The following is a 25,105-nucleotide window of genomic DNA, read 5'->3' as shown; positions in this document are numbered from 1 at the left end:
TGGTTAGCCTCAAAGGGACTGACCTGGGCTTTCAGGGCTTTGGAATGAAATACTGCTCATAAAGGATGCTATTTGCATATGCCACAAAGTCTAGCAATGCAGGCAAGAGTGAAGAGCACAGGCCAACACATGGGTGCAGTGTCGGTGTCTTGGGAATGTAGGCTCAGGTGAATAATCTGACCTGAATATGCCTGTTCCAAAGGAAACTTCAAGCCACCAACAATTCATCTCCTCGGGCTGGCTTGCTGGGAAGCAATGACTGTCAAAAAAGATTTCAGAGAAGTGATAAATGAGCAGTTGAGTATGAGCTCCCATGACCACACACTGCTCAAAAGACATCTGCCATTGAGGTGCCTCATTTGGGAAGTGAGGCAGTTTCTGTTGTACTGTTGGTTCCACGTGGCAGTAGTGCATCCGGTCATAATTTACCCCGGCTTGGTATGCTCCACAGATGTGCACAGATGCTGGGAAGCAGGCTGGGGGTGCTGCTTGCCGTGAGAGGGATCCCTGCATGGGGGTTATCCCAGCATCACCATGAAGCTTTGCTCTTTTGCAGTCTTCCAGGAGGAGCAATGACCCTGCTCTCCAGTCTGAAGCTGCTACCTCCTTGTGGCTCAAAACAGAAAACTCCTTTGATTTCAATAAGAGCTTTTTGGTCCCCATCTAATCGGGACCTTGGTCATGTGGATTCAGGAAAAAATATATGCCTTAAACTTTGATTATTTTAGTTATAAGATGACATAACCGCTTTGTGGAGAATTGCTGGCTCTGTATAGTAGAACAGATAAGAGAAAGTGTTTGTTCTTTGTAACTCCTCTGCAACTGCTTCGCTCACTGCGGCCTTGAAGATAGCAAAAAAGTATGTACAAATCTGATTTCCAGGTGCAAGAAGGAGGTTTGTGAACTAACCTCACCTCCCCCCATTAGTTCCCATCCTGATTACAGCAAAGAAATAATGAAGTAATATTATAGCCGCTTTTCATGCTAATTTTACTATATGATCACGTGAGTTGTAAGCAACTGTTAAAAAGTATATAAGCCTCCTGATTTTGCTCTTGGGGGGGGACCCCTTCCAAGTGCTTGGGAAATCCATGTCACTTTGGAATCCCCCCTACAGCTGTAGTTTCTTTTAAATAAAAGCTTCTGCTGACCTGACCCAAAAGTATGCTGCGTGTGTTTCCACGACAGCCCCCACCACCATTTTGAAGTACAGGGACGCTGATATATGAGACAAGTAATTACAGTGCATTGAAGCAGCCTCTGCGCTTGTGTATAGGCACCTTTAAACACTAGCTTAAATATTTTCTGGATTGAGAACAAAGTGTTAAATCTCTGTGGGATCAAACTCAAATTCAATAAGGCTTTAACACTGTATTTAGCATATCCTGAATGATGTATAGTGATATAAGAATTCCCCAGGGTGCTTCCGTTGTCTCTAATGTGACCTGCAGAGGCTTTGGCCCTACTGCAATAAAAGCTGTCTCATCAGATTACATGGATTCCAGAAAATAAATCAATAATATTGCATTTACTACATATTTTTTTATTTCACTAAACAATGTAAGTTACAAGGAACTATTCCTTTTCACTATGACAATATGGGTTTCTGGACATCTCAATCTGCAACCATGGATCAAATGAAAATGTGAAAAAATGAAGTGTGCAAAGATGATAATTACACCAATGAGTTTAGGTTGGATGCCTCAAAGCTAAATAGTTCAGAGGAAAAACAACCCTCTGTTTTAAAATAAAACTGAGGATTAAACTCAAACACACAAGAACAAAGCTTAAAGCTAAATTAAGGCTATCAATGTCCATTATGTAGATTCTTAAACTTTGCTTGAACGCATCTAGTCCTGAACACTGGCAAAGACTACATTTTGGACTGTTGGTATATAGGAGTTACTCTACTGTATCTGGTCCTTCTAGATGGATGATTTAACTAGATGCAACTCTAGTCTATTAGATGAAAAATGAATTACAAAAGCATGAGCAATATATATATATAAAAAAAGGGTCAAACGGCTATACCAGGATTCAAGAGATGTGGATTTGTTTCCCAGCTGTACAATTGTTATCACTGGTAAAACATTGATTAAACCAACTCTGATATGGAAACAGATCCTATAAGGAGGTTCTGGGAAGCCTGTTTATAAAATTAAAGAAGGGGGATTTTAGGTAGTGCCAATTGTACTCTCCATCAAACATCTGCTTCCTGATTTCTCAAATGACTACTTCAGGGATGGTGACAAAAGTGACAGTCTATGTTATTTCAGTAGTGCTACCACTATCCATGTGCCAAAAATTTGAAAAATGTAAAGCAATATGATATCTGAACAAGGGCTACAATCTATAGGATGTTCTAAACTGTTTTCACTTTGTAGTATATTTAGTTGTCAGGAGCCCCATAGGTGGTATAATGGAGCTGTGTCAAATGATTTTGTCATGAAAAGCTAGGGATATCTAAGTAGTGCTTTCTTATTTGCAAAAAAATCACTGTGTGTAGTAAATGCCCAACTAATGTCTGAAGCAATGCTAGGAACAGCTCTATGAACACCAGCATCCAGAAGATTATCAAGGTTCTTACAATGATTTCCTAATGACGATTTACAGAAAACGAGTATCCCTTTAACAAAAAAAACCCGCAAAACAATGGGGCCAGGAGGACATGCTTTGATAGTTCAAAGCAGGCCACCATACCTGGAACATGTACCGGGCGATAGCTGCCCAGGGTAGCCGGGCAGAGGGCACACATGGCAGTAGTGCTGCACAGAAGCCAACCCTGCAACCACAGTCCACTGGAAGCTGGCCCAGAGGGGCAGATACCTCTACTGGCTGTGCAGTCCCCATCCAGGTCTGGCAGGAGTGCAGCAGTTCACAGCCAGGCAGCAGTTCCCACTGCCAGACCCCTGGAGTGGGTAGAGGGTTCAGGGAACTCTCAGGGCTGCTTCAGCAGTCCAGCTGGCACAAGGGGTAGTGTCCCCAGGTACCAATTGGCTGGGCCCCAGAAGCTCCCAAGACTGAGTAGCCCTGAGCTACTTGCCAGGGCGGCTTTTTATACTGCTGGGGACAGCACAGGTGCTGCCCCTGAGCTCTAGCTTCCCCTGGCTACAGATCTGGGAGGAGCCAGGCAGGGTTATTTTGCTCCAAGTGGCACAGTTTGCTCCACAACAAAGTGCATGTCTGAGCATGTGTGCTGAGGCAAAAAGCCCCAGCTCAAATTTGCACCACTTGCAAGTGTGGACACGCCCTTTGTGTTCATTAGTCACTGGTTTTCATCTTCATTAGTTAAGGACACTGGCAAGTGGTTCAGGATTTAATTTTTTGACACCTTTCCTCATTAAAGTTACCTTTCCTAAAACTGAATACTAGGTGTTTGACTTCTTGGGTGTTTTCAAGGTAACTGGGAATAGTGCATCACTCCTATGAAACCAGGAGATGCAGAATGCTGTCTCAGCTTGAATGGAGCTTGACTTAAGCAAGACCAAAGTGAATAAATATACCATATTTTCTCACATACCACACCCCCAAAATAAGACACATGCCTTAGTTCTGAAAGATAGAATGTAAAACAAACAAAAAAAAATAAATAATAGAGAGAGAGATTTTGCCTTGAACTGCCTCTCATGAAAAGGCTGTCTTGAAAAATACCTGCCAGCTTCGCTCTCAGTGATCAAGAGAAAGTGTTGATAGTAAACTCCACCTTTTCTGCTGAGAGAGAGAAGCTGGAAGATGCTTTACAACATAGCATCTTCCTACTTCGATTCTGGTTAAGAAAATCAGTTTCACTGCTTAAAACATTGTCTTAAGAAGATAAATAAATATGTCCAGTATCCTGAGATGCCTCAGACATAATGACCTTAATATTTCTGAGTCAAAGCTAAATAAATGAAATGGCACAACAGAAGGTATTACGTGTTCCAGGAAAAGTAGTTATTTCCGAAACTACTTCCCACTCCTAAACTATTATATGCAGGGAATAACTGATAATAATATAAACAAACAAAAAATATAGGAATACTACAAATATCAAGGTAAATGTGAAGTAGGACCGATCTCATACAGCATTGCATGGGGGAGGAACAGTGGCATATATGTATTATAGAGATTTAGAGAAGGAAGGAAGTGCAAAAGATCTGCTAGTCCTCTGAGGGAGGAACAAGGAAACTATCTACCCATTTCTTTAAAATCTCTAAGGATGGCCTTTCCACAGCCTCTGCAGGTAACGTTTTCTACTGCTTAATTATCCCTGTAGGAAAAATTGTTTCCTAATATCTAACTTAAATCTTCCTTTCTGAAAATTAAGCTGGCTACTTATTGTCCCACTTTCTGTGGCTAATGAGAAAAACTGATCAGAGGCCACTTTATAGTAACCTTTTTACACACTAGAAGACTTTTCAGGTCTCCTCTCCATGGCTAGGGACAGAAGTTATACATAAACCAATTGGGCTGTGCTTTCTAATCTCGCAGAAAAGGGTTGGGGGGGGAGAAGACTCCCCCCCCTCCCCCCCAGCAAACTCAGTCTGGGCCAGAGGGGTGTGTGTGTGTGGGGGGGGGGGTTAACCCCCCATTCCCCTGGTTAAACCCCCTTTCCCCAAGTACAAAGCTGCTATGCCCTACTAAACTTACTACAAATTACTGCTGGCTGTGACTGTGGGCTACAAATCCTAGAGGCACCTGGAAGCAGGAAGAGGAAGTGATGAGCAACCCTGCAGAGTCCTGCTTCTGTGATGCTGGACTGCAAATCCCAGAGATCTTGGGGGCAGCAGGAAGAGGAAGTGTCAGAGAGCCATGCTCTAGCACCCCCTGGCTTCTGGCCTGAGCCGCTGCAGGCATGTGGCTTCAAAGGGGCCAAAAATCCCTCCTGGCTAAACAGAGAAATTCAGGAAAGCCTAAACGGCAAAAAAAGGGGCATTCAGGCTGTGGAAGCAGGGGGTAGCTACCAAGGCTCCCACTTGCAGGGAATCAGTTAGGAAGGTCATAGCAGCATTAGAACTCAGGCTGGCTACAAAAATTAAGGACAACAAAAAGTCCTTCTTCAAGCATATAGGGAACAAAAAGAAAGCACAGGTCAGCATAGGACTCCTACAGGATATACAAGGGCAGTTGGTGACAGATAGGAGGAACAAAGCAGAGCTCTTCAACGAGTTTTTTCCCCTCTGTATTCTTGAACTTGGATCTAGACATATCTCCTAAATGCATTACTGACAGAAGCAGGAGAAACACCAGTCCACCAACTGTCAGCCCTGACCTAGTGAAGAGACACTTGGAGGGGCTGGATGTGTTTAAATCAGTGGAATCAGATAAGCTCCATCCAAGGGTGCTGAAAGATCTAGCCAGTGTCATAGCAGAGCTACTGCCATGACTGTCTGAGCACTTGTGGTGCTCAGGTGAGGTCCCAGAGGACTGGAAAATGGCCAATGTGGTCTCTATTTTCAAGAAGGGGAGGAAGGAGGATCTGGGTACTATAGACCAGTTAGTCTCACCTTTAGCCTTTGGAAAACCCTTGAAAAAATTATCAAGGATCACATTTGTAGCAGTCTAGTGGATAATATAATGCTGAAGGGCAACCAGCATTGGTTCATAGAAGGTAGATCCTGCCTGACTAACCTTGTTTCTTTCTATGACCAGGCCACTAAATGCTTAGGGGTCATAATCCGAGGGTGGTAGTGGACGGGTCGGTATCAATCTTGAAAGATGTGGGCAGTGGCGTCCTCCAAGGCTCGGTCCTTGGGCCAGTGCTGTTCAATATCTTCATCAACGACCTGGATGACGGCGTGGAAAGCACTCTGTCCAACTACGCAGCTGACACCAAACTATGGGGTGAAGCAAGCACACTGATGGGAAGAAACCAAATCCAGGTGCACCTGGACAGGTTAGAGAAGTAGGCAGGGAACAATAGGATGCAGTTCAACGAGGACAAGTGCAAGGTGCTGCACCTAGGGAGAGGGAATCACCAGCATACCTATAGGCTAGGGATGACATTCTTAGCAATACAGAGGCAGAAAAAGATCTTGGAGTTGTTGTTGACTCCAAGATGAACATGAGTCATCAATGTGATGAAGTAATTAGCAGAGCTAACTATACTTTGTCATGCATTAATAGGTGCATCACAAACAGGTCCAGGGGGGTGATGCTCCCCCTCTATGCAGCACTGGTCAGGCTGCAGCTAGATTACTGCACCCAATTCTGTGTGCTGCAATTCAAGAAGGACGTGGACAACCTTGAGAGGGTCCAGAGGAGGGCCACTTATATGGTTAGAGGCATGCAGCGAAGGCCTTATGAGGAAAGGCTGAGGGACGTGGAACTTTTCAGCCTCCATAAGAGAAGGCTGAGTGGGGATCTTGTGGCAGTATTCACAAATTCACAGGCGGGGGAAGGGTGGGGGGTGCAGTAAGGATTAGGAGATGCTCTGTTTACCAGAGCACCCCTTGGAATAACCAGAAACAATGGCCAAAACCTGATATAAAGTAGATTTAGGTTGGACATCAGAAAGAACTTCTTCACGGTAAGGATTGCCAGAATCTGGAATGGACTTGCAAGGGAGATGCTGCTCTCCCCTACCTTGGGGGTGTTCAAGAGGAGACTGGACAAGCACCTGCCTGGGGTCATCTGACCCTAGCACTTTTTCCTGCCACTGGCAGCGGGTCAGACTTGATGATCCACTGATGTCCCCTCCGACTCTAGCATTTATGAATCTATGAATCTATGACTTTCCTAAATCAAAGGTTAATGTGTGTCCATTTGTTTCTCAGTTTAACCTTTGCAGCTTAGCCTAACCTGCAAAGAATTAATTGATTCAGTCTTGGACTTTTTGACTGTATTTAGCCCATCATTTCTCTCTTTGTACACTAAATAAACCCTGTTCCTCTAAGCTTTCCTCACAAGTCATGTTTCCTTAAACATGTCCCACATTTTTTGTACTGCATTCTGGACTCTTTCCAATATGTCTACATCTTTTCACAGTGTGGTGCCCCCAAACTGGATACAGTACTCCAGCTAAGTAAAAAATAAAAAAGATTATCCTGCCATGTTTTACATTTGACCTGCCTGTTAATGCATCCCAGAATTCTATTTGCTTTTTTGCATAAACAACACATCAACTTGCATTTAGTTTGGGATCTTCTACAGTTTGACAGCAAGCAATGGATAACTAGGCCAGGTCTGACTACTCACGTAGGTTCCTTGCTGAGATACAAGACCTCCACCTAACCCAGGAGGTGCACAGTCCCACTAGGGGGAATGCCCTGCTGGACCTGGTCCTGGCCACAGGCGATGAACTGGTGAGGGGACTCCAGGTCCTCGACCACCTAGGCGATAGCAATCATCGCCTACTAGAATTCACCATCCAGAGCAGGGTGTCAAGGGCCTGCAGCAAGGCAGTAGCCCTTGACTTCAGGAGGGACTACTTCAATGAGTTGAGGAGATTGGTAGGAGAGGCATTGCAGTCCTTGAGAGTAGGGGAACTAGGTGTCCAAGATGAGTGGTCATTCCTTAAGGAGACAATCCTCTGAGGCCAAGGGGTGACAGTCCCAATGCAAGTCAAAGGGGGCAAGAGTGCTCAAAAGCCCCCTTGGCTCACCAAAGGTATTCAGGAATATCTGAAAGCCAAAAAGTGGGCGTACATCCAGTGGAAGGGGGGTGGGGGGGCTATCACCAAAGAGGATTATACCTCCATAGCAAGAGTCTGTAGGGAGGCTGTTAGGAAGGCTAAGGTGGAAATGGAACTGGGGCTAGCAACAAAGACCAAGGTCAACAAAAAGTCCTTTTTTAAATACATAGGGAGTAAAAAGAAGGCATCAGGCAACATGGGGCCCCTGCAGAATATGTTTGGCACCAGATGAAAAAGCAGACCTTTTAAATAAATTCTTTGCGTCCATTTTTATGAACAGGGACCAGGACTTCTCCCTCACCGAGATTCAGGATAGATTCAGGAGTGACTCTGCCAGGCCTAGGGTCAGGAAGGACTGAGTTAGGGAACTTCTGGAGGGACTGGACGTGTTCAAATCAGATGGTCCAGATGCTCTCCACCCTAGAGTGCTGAGGGAATTGGCAGGGGTCATCATGGGGTCCCTGGCACAGCTTTACAAGCACTCATGGTCCTCTGGCCAAGTGCCAGAAGACTGGAAGAAGGTCAATGTGGTCCCCATGTTCAAAAAAGGGAGGAGGGGGGACCCAGGCAACTATAGGCCCGTTAGACTTACTTCAGTCCTGGGGAGGCTCTTTGAAAAAATTATCCAGGAGCACATCTGGGAGATACCAGCAGGGGGAAGGATTCTCAAGGGAAACAAGTATGGGTTCATTAAGGGCAGGTCCTGTCAGATCAACCTGATAGCCTTCTACGATCAGGTCACAAAATCATTGGATGCAGGTGTTGTGGTGGATGTAGTCTTTTAGGACTTCAGGAAGGCCTTTGACACTGTCTCCCACCCCATTCTCATTAAAAAGTTAGGTGACTGTGGCATTGATGCCTAAACAGTTAGATGGGTCACAAATTGGCTAGGGGGCCACACCCAGAGAGTGGTGGTGGATGGGAGTCCCCCAGGGCTCGGTTCTCGGGCCCGTACTGTTCAATTTCTTTATTAGTGACTTGGATGAGGAGGTGAAAAGCACCCTGTTCAAATTCACTGATGACACCAAGATTTGGGGTGAGGTGGGCATGCTAGAAGGGAAGGAAAGGATACAACTGGACCTGGATAGGTTACAGGGGTGGGTGAATGTGAATAGGATGGGATTCAATACTGACAAGTGCAGAGTACTGCCCTTGGGCAGGAAGAAACAGCAGCATGCCTATAGCCTGGGGAACTCTCTTCTTTAAAGCACAGTGGCAGAAAGAGATCTTGGAGTCATTATTGACTCTAATATGAGCATGGGCCACCAATGTAAAGATGTGATCAGCAAGGCTAACTGCGCCTTGTCATGTGTCCACAGATGCATCACGAACAGGTCCAAGGCTCCCCCTCTATGCAACACTGGTCAGGTCACAGCTGGAGTGCTGTGTCCAGTTCTGGGTGCCGCACTTCAGGTAGACAGCATCAAGAGGGGCCAGAGGAGTGCCACTCACATGATCAGGGGGCAGCAGGGCAGGCCCTACGAGGAGAGGCTGAGGGACCTGGACCTGTTCAGCCTCCACAAGAGAAGGCTGAGAGGGGATCTAGTGGCAGTCTATAAACTTACCAGGGGGAACCAGAGGGGAATGGGTGAAACACTGTTCCCCTGAGCATCTCCCAGAGTAACAAGGAATAACGGCTACAAGCTGATTGAGAGTAGGTTCAGGCTAGACATCAGGAGGCACTACTTCACAGTCAGGGCAGCCAGGATCTGGAACCAGCTTCCAAGGGAAGTGGTACTGGCTCCTACCCTGGGGGTCTTTAAAAGGAGGCTTTATTACTACCTAACTGGGGTCATATGAGCTTAACTTAGTGAGGGGTCATATGAGCCCAGTATTCATTCCTGCCCATGGCAGGGGGTCAGATTGGATGATCTGCTCAGGTCCCCTCCAACCCTACATCTATGAATCTATGAACTACTCTTTGACTGTTTTTCCTCAATGGTTGTACACTGCATTTTTTGTAATTTTATCTATAAAAAAATATAGCTTATGGGTATGTGCAGACATTAGACTTAGTGCAACCTAACCCTGCTTAGCTTAATTAGGGTTAGGTCAATCTAAAAGCTGATCTGTACAAACATTTGGGGAAGTTGGAGTGGACAAAAAAAAATGGCTGGCTCTATCCAACTTAGTTCACCTGAAGAAGTGCACTAAGTTATATCTGGCGTAGGCTAGCCTGATCTATCAAATGTCTGCACACATTTGGAGTGAAGTCCTACGAATAGGGAAGCCCAGCCACTTGCCCCAGCCCTGAGGCTGTGCTCTTCCTACTCCTTTCCTCCCTGATCAGACTACTTTTAGCCTCCCAATCTCCCTTTATCCTGGACAGACAAGCTGCTCCCCTGCCAGAAACACCGACCATCCTCCTGGACCCCACATCCCCTCCCCAATTCCACCAACTCCCTTTGCCTGGACATATGAAACTCCCCTGAGGACATCCTACCCCCTTCCCCCAATCCTGTCTGCCCCTTCCCCTACCCCAACTTACTTAGATTGCATTCCTGGTGTGGCTCCCAGCATTGGCAGATGTCTGCTCAAACAGTACCCAATCTATGATCATACAGCTGAAAGTAAGCCATGGAATTGTAGAATTGGGTCCTGGCAACATCTGTATGTGCCTTATATTATCATAATCTATATAATTATAGATTTCCATTTAGTGGCCTGGTTTTTGAAGTGACATAAAGCCTCTGTGGTTTTTATGGGGCCTTAACATTTATTAGGGTAATAATCTTGAGATGCTGGATAGCTCTTTGCTGTCCTCTGTTCAGATCCGGCCAAATTAGAAGCTGTCAGAATTACCATCACTCGGAAGTTTACATGGGAAAGCTCAGTTTTTGGCAGCATGCACCAATATTTTTATGTTCTGTGCATCAACAAGTAGCATTTTACTACAAAATTTTATATGTAGAGCAAATCACTCTCAGGACATACACAAAACTGAGCAGAAAAGGAGGAGAAAGATTATTCTCCTCCTACTCACCCCCATCAAAATATACTTTTGTTTAGTATAAGTACACTCTGTTGGGAACGAGGAGGCCATGAGTTCTAGGGCTACTTGTAGTCTGGTTTATATTCTGAAGTGTGAGAGTTTATAACACTTCCAAAACCTTTGAAAGTGTTGTAAATACTCTAATCTGTATAGTCTTCTTTTCCAAGAAGTATCCAGGCCTTTCCTGAAACCTGCTAAGCCCTTGCATTTAAAATATACCTTGTGCCAATGAATTCCATAGGCACACATCCATTTTGTGAAAAATGTATTTCCTTTTACTGGTTTAAATTTTCTCATTTTTAGTTAACTGGATGGTGTTTTATTTTTTTTCTACTTGGAGAAAGGATGTATTGAAATCTCTTATCTACCCCTTCTGTACCATTTTTATTTCTATTTTTAGTATATGCTGCATATTTACCTCCTCTATAAATAACTAGTTCAAAGCTTGTAAACCTTTTTTTCATATGCATATTTTTTCAGACCTTTAGTAATTCTTGTCACTTATCTTTGAACCACTTCCTTCATGAGTATGCGTATATATACATGTGACATTAATTCAAGGACTATTTATGCAATTCATTTAAATACTTATTGTGACAGGGAGCCAATCCATCTCAGGGCTGGGATCTTACATTGGCCCGCCCACCTGTCTTAGTAGGGCAGTCTGCCCAGTCTCTCCTGCCATGACTTTGCTTTTCCCCAAACTGCTGTATAAATACAGGAGGCTGCCCATTTTAATGCCCCAATGCCAGGGGTTGCTGTACACAACTCTGACCTCCCCTCATGGTGTGCCATATCTCACAGATGGCATCCAGTTTATTATTACAGCTCTGGCCTGAGGCCAGGCCAAATGCAGTTCATTGTTAGGCCTCTCTCACATTGCCTTGTTCTGAGCCTCACTCGTACTTCCCCTTTCACTGAAGCTTCAACCACTCTGGCCTCTATCACCAGGCCTCTTACACACTGCCCCTTACTGGGCCATATACACCCTAACCTGCTCCCTTGAGTGGCTCCTGTAGGCCATCAGGCTTGTCTCTTCGCTCCTTGGCTGGCCATGGTGCAGCCTTTCAGACCTCTCCCACAACCCTCATCTTAGAGATGACCAGCTAATTTACAAAACTCTGGGCTGATTCTGCCCCTAAGCCCTCACTGGGTGACTTTCTACATTCATATACTCTGGGGGAGGTGAGGAGGTTTGGCCCATGTGCTGTCCTTGTGGCCATCCTTCAGCCCTACTCTACACTATGTTTACATACAGTCCTTCAGGTTGTGATGACGCCCCCTACTCTGTGTGGGCCCAACATATAATACTGCCCCCTCTCTATCCAGGCCATACCTCTGTCCCCTCCCTGGGGTCTCTGGGGTCTTTCACCCTTGTGGGGCTCCCATGCCTATCCCTAAGCCTGGGTAACCCACCAGGGTATGGGGGCTGGGGTTTTGAGGCGCCCCACCTCACCTTTCACTGGGGAGATAACTGGCCTGGCATTTTTGGGGGGACTGTCCCACCACAGACAGCCCCACCAGACCACCCTTCCCTGGCAAGGTGTAGTTTTCAGTCATACCCAGGACCAGGAGCCTCCTGCCATCCGCATAGCTCCTGCCTTCACCTCCAAGATGTTCCAAGCAGGAGCTCAGCTGGATGCTGCCTCCTTGGCTGCTAGCAGCAAATTGCTGGCCCAGCCCTGTGGGCTTGAACCTAAAATGGCTGTCTCATCAGGGCTAGCCTGCACCTGCAAGCTGCCTGTTCTGAGCCTTAAAGTGTCAGGCACCCAAAAGTGCCCTGCCACAGATATATAGAAAATATTAAAATCCTCTGAAAAGGTCATAACACAGTTATCTTGTTTTCTGCATATTTATGTGAACTGTAAAAATGTATTTGTGACCATCTATTTGAACCACATTTTCACTCTTTCTAATGGCTTAGTAAATTAAACAGCAAACGACCCTGTTTATTCATTTTCCAAAACAATTTTCCACAAGTAAAATTTTATTCACAATAAAAATAATGGTAATTAGAATTGTTTGATTATTCCTGGACACGACTTTTTGTCTTGACCCAGAACTTGGAAAACTAAGGATCATCCAATCAGGAATCAGCAATAATATAGTGTGCTTTAACTGAGTTATATCACACTATGTAAACCATTAATACTCGATGTAAAAATTATGACCAATAATTTGTGAGAGTGCATGGGTAGTAATATGCTTGCATAAACAAGTCAACCAGTCATTAGATATTTTTGAGTAATGAAGACAATAGAAAGTCAAGTCTGTTTGCAGATAATCCAGAAACAATAAAAGAGATTTAAAAGTTAAATGAATTCATCACTGCAAATAAATCATCCAGCTCTGTTCCTTTTGAGCAATGATCGGAGAAGAGACCTGAAACCGCACGGTCTTGCAGCCTTCATTTTATATAAAGAGAACTGTAATCCAATACCCGAGAAAGGTCACCAGTCTTTTTGCTGTCAGATACTAGTTGTGTCCTGGCAGGGGTAACAAAATACAACCAAATAAATGGGACATCATCAGGACCTACTGTACTAGGAATATTGATTTAGTACTTACAATTGATCTCATTAGATCTTACCCTCACCTTACACTTGGGGGATGGGGTCGCATGGGTGCTAAGGCATAAGGTTGACAGCCCTGAGGTTTGAGGCCATAGCAGAAACACTCACGGCATGGCCCTGTTAGATTCTAACAAATCTAAATACTTTGTCACAAGGACATAAGAAGGAAGGAAGGACGTTATACTTACTGGTTCTGGTGTCCAAGTCTGGTCAAGCTGTACTTGATGTGGGTTTTATACCATATTTAGATGATTTTTTTCCCCTGATTCTGAAACCATCCAGTGGTCAATCTGGCCCTTCATACACCTTAAATTCTGCTGGTTGGTAACAGTTCCACAGGGATACTATTATGGCCAAAGTTGCCTATAATCTGAGGCTAAGAGGGTTACACTTCTTATGGTTTTCCTGTGAGACTATCACTGAGGGCTTCAAGCATGGTTTGCGTCCTACATCACTCTTAATAGGTGTAAATGACTAACCATCAGCTAGCAGTAATGCAAGGCAGTGGAGAATACATCTCCACACCCTCACAATGCTTTTCACATTGCATGACACATTTGTTCACTGTTCTACATGTAACCTGGGCCAGTTCAGCATATCACTGATAGTTTCAATTTGAAGCCATTGGCTACTACTTGTCGTTAAGAGTATTGGCACTATGAAGTTTTTAGGATTAATGCACGCTGGTTGCATGTACATGAGATGCTGACCATGCAGTAGCTTGTTACTACTGCACAGTAGCATCGAGTCATGCTTCATGCAGTGTGACGTTACTGCATAGTAACGAACTACTGCATAGTCAGTGTCATCTAAAAGCCGTTCAGTTATTGTGCAGTCATTTAGTGCTTGTTTAAACAAGTACTAAATGACAGCTCAGTAATGACTGTGTGGTCAGCATCTCATGTAGATGCAGCCACTGTGCTTCCTAGCTGAAATTCTGTTTCCTCTAATAAGATAATCAGCTGGTTTGCCAGAAAATACCTGGGTTTCTTCCTTGGGGCTGTTTTCATTCTTCTGAGACTGCACTGATTTCATTCCTTCAGGGTTTTGGGAATCAATCATCTCTAAGGATTTAATGCCCTAAAAGCAAATAAATAAGAAAATAAATAAATAAATAAAATCAAAAGAAGTGGAAGGTCACAAATATTGCTCATATCTATGAAGCTCTCCGGATGTACTTCACATACAGCTCTGATTCTCCAACATCAATTCACCACAATCCACAACTGAGAACAGGACAGTCTTTGACCTTTATGAATCTAAACCATGCGGCTTAGAGAAAACTGCATAACTTAGATTGATTCCACCTTGGGCTTTTTGAATGTCTGTACCTATCCTAGACAACTGTGCAGGGAATAAAGGCACCTAAGCCCCACACTTTGACCCACTGCACAATTTGCTTGGGTCACTGCTCTAATAAAAAAGGGGAAAAGAAAGCTCCATGACTTTCAAAATTCCATGGTGAGTGATTGGGCAGAGCCTTGGCTCTATTCCCCTCACCATAAAGCACTAGAAAAAAGGCAGTAAGTACTTTCCCCCCCACAGTTTCCCGAGGCTACTCCAAGGGCAGCACTGCTACAACTTAACATAAGATTTTAAGTTAGGTCCAAGTTTGCCCTGAATTTCTAAGTCTGTCTCCAAGAAAGGAACAATCCTGTTACTTGGTATCCCTGGATCCTGAAGTTCATCATGGGAAATCACTCAAAGCTTTGGGGGAATCAAAATAATAATTCTAAGGTCTAACTATTATGAAATAATAGTTCTATTTCATTAGAAATAGCTTACCATTTCTATTGCATCAACTCTTTGTCTCAGGGAAATAGCCTCCGCAATAGAAAAATCTTTTTTGGGATCCTTGGCTTCTGGAGTGGATGTTGATGGTTTCAATTCATCAGTCTAATGGGCAAAAATATTTGGTAGCCATTATTTCCCTGTTATAAAAAATCAAGGCCAATAAACTGGGATGTAGGAAGCCATGCTTTTCTTATGAAAACATGGATGCATCAACCCCAAAGTTCAACTTTATCACCAAACCTAAGCAGGATATGCACTCAGAAGCTTTCAAAGTGGGAACAGAGATTTTAATGGGTGTGAATCTCACAGTCTAACAGAGAATACAGGAGCTTCTATTTTGATATTCAGAGTTCAACTGAATTTTACTACCTTTGGAAGCAACTGTATCAGAGTATATTTTCCCATAGACACAAGGTCAATCACTTTCTAGTAGTTCCAGTAAAAATTGCATTTATACATCCCTTATACTGTATATTAATAATAAAAAACCCACAATCCTTTTTATCGTGTTAACTCAAAGACATGAATGTTCCCTCCTTTTTCTTTCCTAGAACCCTAAAGATGATAGGGAGGAGGCAGGCCCTTGGGTCTTCATACCATTATCTAGGAACCAGTGGAAAGTAAAAACAACAAGAATAAATAAAGCAAAGTATTAAACAGCATCTTCTGAAAATGACTTCAAAATACATGCATGCAATTATCTCAGGGCCTGATTTTCTCCTATAATATGAGGCAAAGCTATTAACATTATTGATTTTGTTAATGCTTTACCCTGATCATAGTGAGACCCAAGAACTGATGAGGGCTATTTTTACACACAGTGATCCAGGCCTTTCCCCTCATATAAGTACATTAATATTTCTCACCAGCTTATATCTGTTGTGCATCTCTATTCCCAAGAACCAAATCTAAGCATGCAAAGACCATGTATTCATTTATACCTGCTGGTTCAAGAGTTTGGATTTCCCTCTGCTGTTTGCTTCCACATCCTTCTGTTCAGCTGCAAAGTTGATAAGAGGGGCTGTTTTATATAAAAGAGGAAAAATACATAATATGCTTCAAATGTTTATCATAAAATTGGATATTATATGAGAAATGTTCTTAGAAAGTCATAAAGAATGGGCATAAAAACTTGAAATGATTTAAGTTTTTCAGTCTTTATAGGTTAGAACAATATAAGGTAGAGCAGAGAGAACAACTTAATGTGTTCCAAGCGTCTGTATCCAAAGAGGTGGGTTTTACAATTCTATATGCATATGCATAACAGAGATTGTATCTATTTCCTTTCATCCACATGGAAATTCCTCCTGAAATACACTGAAAATCCAACACATCTGACATTTAGTAAGTAAATATTTACAGAATAAAAAAATATAATTCCAAAAATAATTTTAAAATAGGCTTTGCTGCAAATTACACTGATTGATTGTCTGGATCATAATGGGATATAATTAGATACAGCACAAACCCAAATTAGTTAAACAAGACAACAGGGTGTGAGAGACAGAAAGGCCTTAAAAGCAGCAGATGAGGCTTGTAGAAAACCTATTGACTTAGGAAATGTCATTCATGAATGTGGTCTGACAGCAAAGTCAGGAAATAGTTGTCAGTCATCCCTCTACCTAATTATTGAATACGTATGAATTGCTGTACTATCTATGGCCTTGATTCAGAAAAGATTAACTTTTAAATATGTGTCCCAGATATCCTTCTGACCACTGTACATAAGCAAAACATGCTCCCACTCTGGATTGTTTATGACTGGTATATCATGGGAGAGCTAGCCTGGTTGGGAAGCCCATCTGCAGAGCAGACTTGGGGTAGAAAGCACCTTAACAACTTATATGAGGCACCATGGTAGCATTTTCAAACCAGAAGGGTTTTTGTTTGTGCCTTTTCACCTATTTTGTTTTGCTTTGTTTTAAAATCAAATCCAAACACAAATTGAAAAACTATGTTTTCAGGTATGTGTTTTTACTACAAAAAGTCCAAGTTTTCTATGGATATATTTCATACAAAACACTGTAAATAGAAAATCCTCAAAGGGGCCTAAAAGCTCAGTTCTTCAAAGGGTATTGTACAGCTTTTTGGTATACTATAGGAAGCAAGATTCTTAAGAACATCTTTAGACTTGATGGAGAACTATGAATTACTTACTAGAAGATAGGTCAGCAAATATCACACATGCCATAATTTGGAATAATACACATTTTTTTTTCCTGAGGAAACAACTGTACATCAAGATGAGCAAGACAAAACAGGCATTTCTGTTCAGCATTTTTTCACTGGATGTGGAACAATAGGTGTGTTTACTTAGAGACAAAGTAAATAGGCATGTGCAGGGAACAATTTACCTATTGCTCTCTCTAACAGTAGTCATCCATCTAGCCAAATGAGGGAGCACTTATCATTGTGGTGTCTGAGAGGCTTCAGTGGCTATCTTTAGATAGTATCACAATCAAATATGGGTAAGATTTTCAACTGTTCTCCATCAGACAAAAAAATACCCTCATCTCACCTTAGTGGCTCACATATCTTCAATTGGTGATTCCCCTGGAACTCAGTTTAATTATGTGCAGGCAGCAATGACTTTCCCTTGCTGAAGCAGTGGCATTAGTGTGAAATGAGTAGGGTGTTTTTCTATTGTTAGCAGTTGATCTGTAATAAGATGATCAACCACAGTTTTTTTAAGAAGGTTAATCATGGAATTTTTATGGATAGCAGAGAAATTATATGCTCCAGTTCACATTGATATCAGAGCACCATACTTATTGTTGAAGTAAGTAGATATTGATATCCATGATTGACATTCATGGAGTTTCACCTGTATGCACTCTAATCCCTGATTTGGAAAACATGCCTCTATAACATATCACTTAAGCGTGTGCTCAGCTTTAAGTCTGATATACTGCTAAAGACTCGCCACATTTTATGCTGTGAGTAAGAGTACTACTTAGCAGCTTGTCTTTTTAGCAGGTTTTTAACAAGAAGTTTTAACGCTTTTTTGCCAGTCACAGGTGAGGTATTCTTGGGTCACTACATTGACGATTCCCATTGTGGATTTAGTATTCCCTGCATACTGTAATCCCCCATTGTTAAGACAAGAAGAGTTGAAAATGTCAAAAGTACATATGGAAAGTTTAGCTCTTTTGTGCAAGATATTTCTAATATGCCATATTAGGCCATGATTCCAGAAGACATTTAAGCCTGTTTTTTTTAACAACCTCAATATTATACTTAATATCAACTACCCATTTGTTCTAAGTCAAATATGTTCTTAAAACTTCCCTGAACCAGTGAATTAGTAAATTGGGAAATGGAAATGGATATATATATAAAATGGAAATAGTGTGTGTGTGTGTGAAACAAAAAACTTTTGGAATGTAGGAACAAGTTCTATGGTGCTTGGAAATCCTCTGTTATTTGAAGGTAAAATGTACCTGTTTAAGTATCAAGGGCAGCAGGGTTTCATTTGGGAATGTCACCTTGCACATGTATAAAAGGATAAGGATACAGTGAGATAAGAAAGCACAACAAGTCCAAATGTATCACAAACTCACATTTTTTTCCTAATTAAAAGGAAATTCTCCTTGCAAGATCCTCTTTCCAATAGATTTATCTCATTTATCTTCCCCTCCCCCTCCTTTTAAATAAGTATTCAAGCACCACTAATTTACTCCCCTAAAGTGTGCAGACAGATATACAAAGTCTGAAAGACAAAAATGGATCAAATCATAGTTCCAGTAGGCCACAGCAGGGGAGAAGGTAAATGTGGATCCCTCCTGCCTCCCGTTCCCTTTCATCCTCTCTGCAGGTGCCATTGTTATTGCTGGGAATTAATACAGAGAGTTACAGGAGATTTGAAACTAATAATTCAGACAGAAAAGAAAAAGAAGTAATATCATTCTCCCTTGCTCATGGCAATTTTATAGACCACTTATTATATTTCATCCATTGTGTGATTTACAGGGACTTCTTTTATCTAGCCAGCCATCAGGATCAAAACAGTAATAAAGCTCTGTTGACAAGTACCACAAAGCTGACTTTGTTCTAAGAGTCCATCTTGAATTTCTGCTTGGTCATAGTCAGAGAGCAAATAAATACAATGAGGATCTCCTGGGGCAGAATTACTGTTCATTTTAGCTATGTTAAAAGGCTAGTGCTATTTAGACCCTTGAAATGATTCAGAAGAACTAATGCAATCCATTCCTTTCTAAAGTATTTCCACATGGCTACCTTTACCAGGAAACTAAAAATGTGCTGTAGCTGAAGAAATGAGAATGAAAGTATGTTTTCATCTTGTGAATTTTCAAGCCTCTGTAAGTTGGAGGGTGAACAACTATTTACATTATGCTTGTGGATTTTCTGAAAACTCATTGCAGCTTCATGTAAATGGTTCAGATCTGAGTCTGATCAGTTTAATGTGTTCAGGCTGCTGAAACCTGCTGTATGTGTTAAGCTCTTTCAGTGTCCTAGGGCCAGTACAGTGATCACATGGAATTAAAACTGGTAAAGAAAGAGGAGGAATTACTTTCTCCCTTTTTCTTGCAACCAGTCATTGTGAGGGATATGAAAAGATAATAGGATTGATCCTTCTCTCACATCAATGTAAATCACATTCAGGTCAATGGGCCTAGTGGCAAACAGCAGGCACTCTCATTTTATGATGGGAGGCTCATCTCCAGTGGCCGTAGGTTGACACAAGTGAAAACAGAATGAGGTCTATCTGCTTAACAACTCTTGACATATCTGTGAGTAGAGAAAACTGCATTAGTTGGAAAGTTTATCAGATTTTTTATGTGAGTGCAAGCTGTTTTACAATGAAATTGGAGGGCAAGTTCTGAGGAAAGCAGATTCCTTCCCAGTATACAGAGTCATTGCATGAAGATTTAATGTCATGCTTCTCCCTGATAGTTTATGAGTATTCTGAGATTCATGATGCATCTCTTTATGACAGCTTCTGTATAAGGGACATTCTGTGTTTAAGAATAAAATTTGGAGTAAATTTTCAATCTCTTCTCTGCTTGTTCAGTAATTTATATCAGTGCAAAGTAGGTCTTAAATACTACTGTTCTGATTTAATAGTGTGACCTGGCTAAAATGACCACACACAGGATGGAATAGTGGAGGTTCATTTGTGTAAGTACCAGTGAGTTTTTGTGAGGTACCATTTCGTCTGCATACATTTTTTGCTGACATATACCTGGTTTGAATTTCACACCAGAAGACTAGTATGGGCCTGATTCTGATTTCAGTTACATTAGTGTAAATCTGAAGCATCTCCCAAGAGATCAGTCAAGTTACACCAGCACAAGATCAATATAAATAAGTACAGCATAAGGCCAGGTGACTTTAAGATATTGCACAATGTGACCTTGTAACTTAGAATAGTCTGACATAACCAAAACCAAATCCATCAGCATTCTTTTCATGGCAATAATCTGAACACAGGCAGATTTTACTATACTGACTTCCTGAACTGCCTTGGAGAGACCCCAAGAGAAGCCTCAGAGTGACCTTGTTGCACAATCTTATTGCCAATGAAAATGATCTGTCCGTCATCTGTAATTGCAGTGCACTGGATACAGGGCAGGGATCCTGGTCTGTGCCTATGGGGTACTGTGAGTCAGCATATTAGGGAAATGTAAGCCTAACTTTTTATTTGTGTGTTGGATCACCTCTTTTTGTCTTTATTATAGTAGCACCTGGATTCTCTGAATAGTCATTAAATCCAAAATTAGGTGGCAATAGGAGAATAATAAACTTTTTTTTCCAACCCTGTAATCAACATGAATCATGATATTGCTTCCTAACTGGAGTTTGTTGTTGGGTAATGCATAGTCAGCAGACCATAGGGTTAGCTTTTCACCTCTTAAAATACATTGGGGTTATATTGTTGTTTACTTATAATTTGGCTTAAGTGTTGGTACAGATAGCACACAAACCTCTTACAGCTACATGCTGCAACTCATCAGTACTGGTTAAAGCTCCCAGCCTTTCCCTTATGGCAAATTTTCAAGCCTGGATGCCTTAAGCTAAGCGCCTACATAAAAGCCTGCGGAGAGGTCACATTAGGCACTGTGCATGTTCAGTGCTATGAGAAATAAGTAATATTTTTATTTAGGTTTTTAAATATAGAATTAAGTGCCTAGTGACATTAGGCACCGAGGTTTATGCATGTCCGTAGTGATCATTGTACCTTTTCTGAAATGTAAGATAAATTTATTCAGCCACTAGATGGCACTGTGCCGAATGAAAAGTACAACTAAACCTGCTGCAGTCAAACAGCAAAGGCATTAAAAATCTGTACAGCCTTAATGACTATACTGGCCAGGACATGACACATCAAACTGAGTGAGGAATAAAATCTTTTTTTCAGAATTTTTTATGGAAAGTGCTTTTATATGTTAACCAATCACATCTGAGCCATGAGCTTGTACATACAATTATCCTTTTTTACATTTGTACTAAACCTTTTGAAGCAGACTAAAAAGTGCTTTAAATATATCTCCTACTGACATAAAATGCTCTGTCTTCTCAGCCTTCCAGAAGAGAGAAATATCTAAGATGACCATATATTTTACTGATTTTCCTGAAATCCTTTCTGCCTTTGGTCTCCTTATGTATATAACGCTACTACATCTGTTCCTCAGCCTAATAAAATGTAAAGTTTCTCTACATCATTACTGCTTATGCTGTCATTTTCATCAAGCGATCTCAAAGCACTCTAAAAATGTAGGCAAGCATCATATGAGTCATTATGCAGATTAAAAAAATTAGATACAGAGCAGTTAAAATACTTACAAAATAACACAGGGTGCATCTGCAAGAGACTAATTAGCTGTGCAGCCTATATGGAGATGCTGCCCTGGCTGGCTGGGGCATGAAAGTGTTTCAGTGTGGGGGGGTGCCTGCCGGGTAGCCCCTCACTGAAGCCCCGTTGTGCCCCAGTCAGTCTTTCCACAGCAAGTTGAGCTGGGGGGAACAGCCCCGGGCTGGTAGGGTGACCTCTGGACCCCTCTGTCAGCTGGGGCTTCTCCTTCATGGCTCAACATGCTGCGCTTCCAGGTCCACACGCACCCGGGAGCAATAAACTCCTGTGCGATAAGCACACCAGAGTTTATTCAAGCATATTAATATTAGACACACCCACAGTGAATCAGTAGCAGAAACCAAAAATAGAGTTCATAACTCTTGGTATCCAGTGTCATGCTGGACACTGATGCCTATTTCTTATGTATGTGTTCAGGTGGCAGATGCCGTGGCATGACATCAGTTATACAAATTAATCTGGTATCAATTTAAATTAATCTAATGCAAAGTTATTATTTTAGCCCCTTTTCCATTACCCTTTGGTATCATCCCTATTGCTGAAGTGAAGTTTGTAGATCATTAGGAATTTTTTCAAGTATGACATCACTCTAGAATACACACACACCCATCTATATCTATATCTATATCTATATCTATATAAAATGTATATATGTACACTCATTGATGTGGAATTTTCTGTAAAAATATTATCAGGAAACACATTTATCTCCCAAAGCTCTCTGTGTTATTTTTTTCTGTTTTAATGGTGGGGACACATTAATAACTGAAAATGGCATTTCAATAATCACACAATACAATTTTCCTGTTATACTTGTTGATATCTAATGAGCTCTTAGTTCAATTTAGTGCCTTCAGGATTTGTGTTTGGGTCCATTAACAATCTTGTGATTCAGCAACTTAGTATCATGTCACCCAGATGCACCCCAGCGATAAATATATTCTAGATTTTATGGGCCTCAAACTTCGTAAGTTTTTAAAGGGCATAATGAAGATATCTTTGTTCAAAGTTCTCTTTTACTCTGGAGAATTGACTTTAGTACTAAAGTGACAATGTTTCAACAAGCAGCATTTGGGTGTAACTTATAATACCTTAAAAGAACTTCATTGACTTCACAGAGTGTGTTGATGCAGGAACAAGGCCAGAGCTATTAACCTTTGGGTGACACTCTACATTAAGGGAAATTTTATAAATCATGATTAATAGATGTTACAAACTTAACGCAGAGATGAGTAGTACCTGTAAAAGGGCTAAAAAAATTCAAAAGAGGGTACTGGAGATGGCAACAGGAAATAATAATGAGCAGTTTTGTTGTACTGTATAACAATTGCTTAATCATTGATTATAATGTCTATTCATGATTTTTTAACCCTTTTAAAACTGTCTGTACACATATGTTTAATACGAAAATGTAACCAAACTTAGAATTTTTGTATGTTAGCTTTAAAAAAGAACACAAAGGAAAATATAGTGACAGATTTGAAGATGCACATGAGGTAGTAATCTCCACATAGTTTGAATTTTCAATTCTGCACCAGCCTTAGTTCTAAAATTATGATGCATTTTTCAGCTGAAATATCTGAGATCAACTTTGGTCATTCAAACAAGATACATTGACTGGAAACTCTTTTCCTCCATCCTTCCTATTAGTGTTTTCCATGAATGCCATGTGCCCCTATGAGGCTGGGGGGGCACGGCGATTGCTGCATGCAGCAGTGGCGGCAGTGGTTGTGGCAGCGGGGGTGTGGTGGCGGCAAGCAGGGAGCTCCCACAGTTGGCCACAGTGGTGTTGGCAGCAGGGGGGGAGGGTGGTGAGCACTGACCAGCAGTCGGCAACCACCTGCAGATGCCGCTGGCAGCATTGGATATGGATAGCCGTGTTGGCGGCAAGGGGGGGAGGATGGCGAGCAGCGACCACCCATAGGTGTCACCAGTAGCGTTGGCAGTGGCCAATTGCAGGGGGTGCACCGTGAATCTCAGGGGGTGCGTGTGCACCCGTGTGCACCCGCTATGCACCACCAATGGTGTTTTCAGTGTTAACATATTGCTAAACAATTACAAAGCAAAACTGCCAGGACTTGTGGGAAGTGATATAAAAATTCCTGCAACAGGGTCCATATTTGATATGAGGTGGTGAGATAATTTACAGTTTTTATTAGGGTATGCTGCTGCACAGTATAGAGCTACCTGAATGAGCATGTTTAGAAATAGCTTGGGTCCAGAAGGAGTCTAGCTGCTGTAGCATAGAGCTGTGATTTGGCTAACTTATCCTACTGAGATAAAAGAGACCCTTCGAGCCTTGGGTATCTGTGTACCATACCACAGTGTGTAGGTGTTGAACAAAAGTCTCTGTTAAATGTGCAGTGTAATGAAAAAAAAAGAAAAATACCATGGGGAACACCCACCTAAAGTACGAAATGTGTGTGACTTGACAGAAAGAAGAATATTTAAGGGCCTTCAAATCAATCAAAGAAGATGTTGGGAAGATAGCAGTCTCCCAGATCACCCCTGGGCCATCTGTCTGAGGCTCACAATAGATGAACATGACTACATATCATTGCTGTCATCTTGGAAATAAATGATCCATTGAGTTATTAGTCAGTTTATTTACTTTTTATGTTTATGAATATGTTTTGGTAGCATCTATTTCCCTTTTCTTTGTGTTTGTACCCTCATACACTTGTGCATAGTCTTTTTCTACATTGCAGAGACAGGTTCTCAGTCATTAGTCCTGTGTCCACTGGTATGTCAAGGATTCCTGTGAGGCCCTGGGAAAAGGAGAAGTCTAAGGAGGATCTTGTAACAATAGAGCATATATCTATTAAGAATATTGTACGGGAAGGTTGGAGTTTTGGTTAAGGCAGTGGATTGCAACTCTTAAGACCATGAGATATGGGGCATTCTCAAGGCAGGTTCACTGCCTGATTTCTGCATTTGGCACATGGAGGGTAGAAGCAGGTGGGCCAAAATGTAGTTCATGGCAGAATTCTAATGAACCTCCTAGAAGTGTTATAGACATGCCCCAAAGTTGTAACATCAGTTATAGGACCCCACAGCCTTCAGGTGTAATCTTGGGCAAGTCACTAATCATTCTGTGTCAGAACGTCATGGAAAAATAGGGCTGAAAGTGACCTCAAGAGGTCATTTAGTCCAACTTCCTTCTCAAAACAGGATTATTCATATATAATAAAGGGCTTAGTCCATCTGGCTGTCTGTAATGCTCTTGGAGCAGTCTGATTGGTTAGTAAAATAACCAACCAGAGTGCAGAGCACCTCCATGATGGCGGGGACAGAGGGGATGG

General features: G+C 41.9%; 1 protein-coding gene across 1 annotated transcript in view; it reads right to left on the bottom strand.

Annotated features, from left to right (window-relative positions):
• Positions 1-25,105, bottom strand: part of LOC102384459 — a 56,237-nt gene that overhangs the window by 26,039 nt on the left and 5,093 nt on the right. Inside the window, exons 2-5 of the mRNA XM_025213350.1 lie at positions 15,913-15,992; positions 15,569-15,574; positions 14,963-15,073; positions 14,159-14,257 (exon numbers count right to left, since the gene is read on the bottom strand). Of these exons, the coding sequence (XP_025069135.1) occupies positions 14,159-14,257; positions 14,963-15,073; positions 15,569-15,571 (213 nt within the window). The 5' untranslated portion in view covers positions 15,572-15,574; positions 15,913-15,992. The remainder of the gene's footprint in view (positions 1-14,158; positions 14,258-14,962; positions 15,074-15,568; positions 15,575-15,912; positions 15,993-25,105) is intronic.

Source organism: Alligator sinensis, unplaced genomic scaffold (assembly GCF_000455745.1).
Source record: "Alligator sinensis unplaced genomic scaffold, ASM45574v1 scaffold563_1, whole genome shotgun sequence".
Lineage (NCBI taxonomy): Eukaryota > Metazoa > Chordata > Crocodylia > Alligatoridae > Alligator > Alligator sinensis.
The sequence above is the reverse complement of the archived record's forward strand: the minus strand, read 5'-3'. Positions and strand labels throughout refer to the sequence as shown.